This window comes from Octopus bimaculoides, chromosome 6, assembly GCF_001194135.2.
Source record: "Octopus bimaculoides isolate UCB-OBI-ISO-001 chromosome 6, ASM119413v2, whole genome shotgun sequence".
NCBI classification, from domain to species: domain Eukaryota; kingdom Metazoa; phylum Mollusca; class Cephalopoda; order Octopoda; family Octopodidae; genus Octopus; species Octopus bimaculoides.
Genome location: NC_068986.1, coordinates 32236789 through 32239461, shown reverse-complemented (window position 1 = coordinate 32239461; position 2673 = coordinate 32236789). Strand labels below are relative to the sequence as shown.

At 38.8% G+C, this 2673-nt stretch overlaps 1 protein-coding gene across 1 annotated transcript in view; it reads right to left on the bottom strand.

Annotated features, from left to right (window-relative positions):
- The window catches only part of LOC128248063 (UPF0746 protein DDB_G0281095-like), a gene marked incomplete at its 5' end in the record, with an annotated part of 95760 nt that overhangs the window by 21901 nt on the left and 71186 nt on the right, over positions 1–2673 (bottom strand). Inside the window, 1 exon segment of the mRNA XM_052968453.1 lies at positions 653–681. Coding sequence (XP_052824413.1) covers positions 653–681 — 29 coding nt within the window.

Genomic DNA, 2673 nt, shown 5'->3' with positions numbered 1-2673 from the left:
TATATATAGTGAGAAAGAGAGACAGAGGGAGAGAGGGATATGACAGTTACTTCGAAATTTCTGGGATGGCGGTTTTGTCTTACATTTTGAATAAGCCTGCACTGGCGAAACTTCGACAACTGATCACAGTATAATACAACTTAGATTTTTACAGTTCAAGGCTCGTTATATACACTTTTACTCTTTTACTTGTTTCAGTCATTTGACTGCGGCCATGCTGGAGCACCGCCCTTTTTAGTCGAGCAAATCGACCCCAGAGCTTATTCGTTGTAAGCCTAGTACTTATTCTATCGGTCTCTTTTGCCGGACCGCTAAGATAGATAGATAGATAGATAGATAGATAGATAGATAGATAGATAGATAGATAGATAGATAGATAGAATAGTTAGCACGCCGGGTGAAATGCTAAGCGGTATTTCGTTTGCCGCTACGTTCTGAATTCAAATTCCGCCGAGGTCGACTTTTCCTTTCGCGATCGATAAATTAAGTACCTACTGAGCACCGGGGTCAATATAATCGACTTACCCTTCCCCAAAAATTTCACACCTTGTTCCTATTGTAGAAAGGACTATTTTCCCAACCTATTCTCTTTCCGCTTTTTCTTTTGTTTTATGCCACTGTTGTTTTTTTTTTAATTCAATATCTCACTCACTTTCTCGGTCAGTATGAAGGACTCTTCCTCTTTATTCTACTTTATTTATGTCCAGATCTTTCTAAGTATACTCATCATCGTTTGAAACCTTTCCTTGCTATCTTCTTCCTCTCCCAGCCTAATCTCGCTCAGTCCCTATTAAGCCTACCTCTCAGAGACAATTCGTACCTCTTTTATTATTCTTTTTATCCCACTCTTTGGCTCCTTTCTCTGTTCTATCTTTCCTCTTATTCATCTTAAGCATCCTTAGCTTTAAACACTGCATATCTTTCATATCTTTCCCCCTTCCTTCTCTATATGACAAATAAACATGCATTCCTTATCTTTACGTCATTGTTTCTTTCTCTCCCCCCCTCTCTCTGTCTTTCATTTTGCACCCGTATCTCCTTCTTTTTCTCTTCTCCCGCTACTCTTCTGCATTTCCATTCTATCTTTCATATCTCTTCAGAGACACCTCAAGGCTTTCTCTCTATCTAACGCTTTCATCTCCATCTACTTTCCCTCCCTTCTCCATCATATTCGAACTTTCCAAACTCACAGAATCTATACAATCCTAAATCACTCCCATATTCGATTCAGAATCTCAGCGTATCCCTTAGTTTTTCCTTCACCATATCTCTTTCCCTTGCCTCAGCTCACATCACCTCCAGCACCGTCGTCACGTAAAACGCTCACTTAGTCAATTACACCAACGGCGGCAATCTATACTTTTGAGCTTCAAATCTTTCACCAAACATCCAGTGTTTGAACAGTTAATCCAACACGGAGACTACGGAACAGGGTAAATGGCACTCGACTATTCGACTATTAATTCATGGCCGTCTTCTCAGTTTCGATCAAGTGATTATATTACAGAGTCCAGACGTAGTCTGTGTTTATTTACGCACACGTCACTCTCTGTTTATAAACAGGGAAATACAAATACGCGTACGTATACGTTTATGTACGCACACACAACCACATACTCTTAACCACATACATACACACACATGTATAACTGAAGCGCATATGCGTACATACGCGAATACATAATGCTCGCACACAGAGACATATATATATATATACACACACCATATTATCTATATATCTGTGTGCATACGCGTATTATATATAGATAGACGAATTGATACACAGATTGATAAATAGATAGATAGATAGATAGATAGATAGATAGATAGATAGATAGATAGATAGATAGATATACACATACTCACACAAATATATACACACGCTTATAGGTACGCACACGGGCGCACACTCATACACGTGTAGATATATGTATGTTTATTTGCGCTTGTATGTATGTATTAGGTAAATTCTCGAATAATATTCCAGGCTGCCCCTCAAGGAAGAACTTAATACATAATCATGTAGAAGGTATAATCATTTATTTAAAAGAAACGACCTAACTTTTACTGTTATATTTCATGCGGATGAAATTTTGTGAAGGTGTCTCAGGTGATATATGGCTGGTGAACAATTAGGGCTTTCATTCCATTCAGCCTTTTCCATTTAATTACGTGGTTAATTTTTCCACCCCACCCACCTCGGTATTTATAAAATGTTAATTGCTGGCAATGCAATCTTAATTAAGTTTTGTGAAGGCTGCAGCAACGCAATTCTAGGAAGGTCATGAGCTCCTCATCAACAATATAATTTTGTCATATTCATTAAGGATCGGAAATCACACTTTTCGGCACACACCCGAGGCAAAGAACACGAAAACTGTGACCTGAGTTTTGGTGCCTTTCTTTTTACAGGTGTTGTTTAAGCAGGGGCTGGTTGGAAAGGTGTCATGAATGTTTTCTTTTAAGCTTTATTAGTTTTGTTAGATTTTCTTGTTACCTCAGCCTTAGCGAAGCCAGAGATATGGTTTGCAGTCGTGTTTGTTTGTTTGTTTGTCCGTGGACAAGATATCTCAAGAACCGCTGGATGAATTCGAATGAAACTTTCAGGGATGTTTGACCTCATGACTGGCATGAACTGATTAGATTTTGGGATCGATCCGGTACCAGACAAGG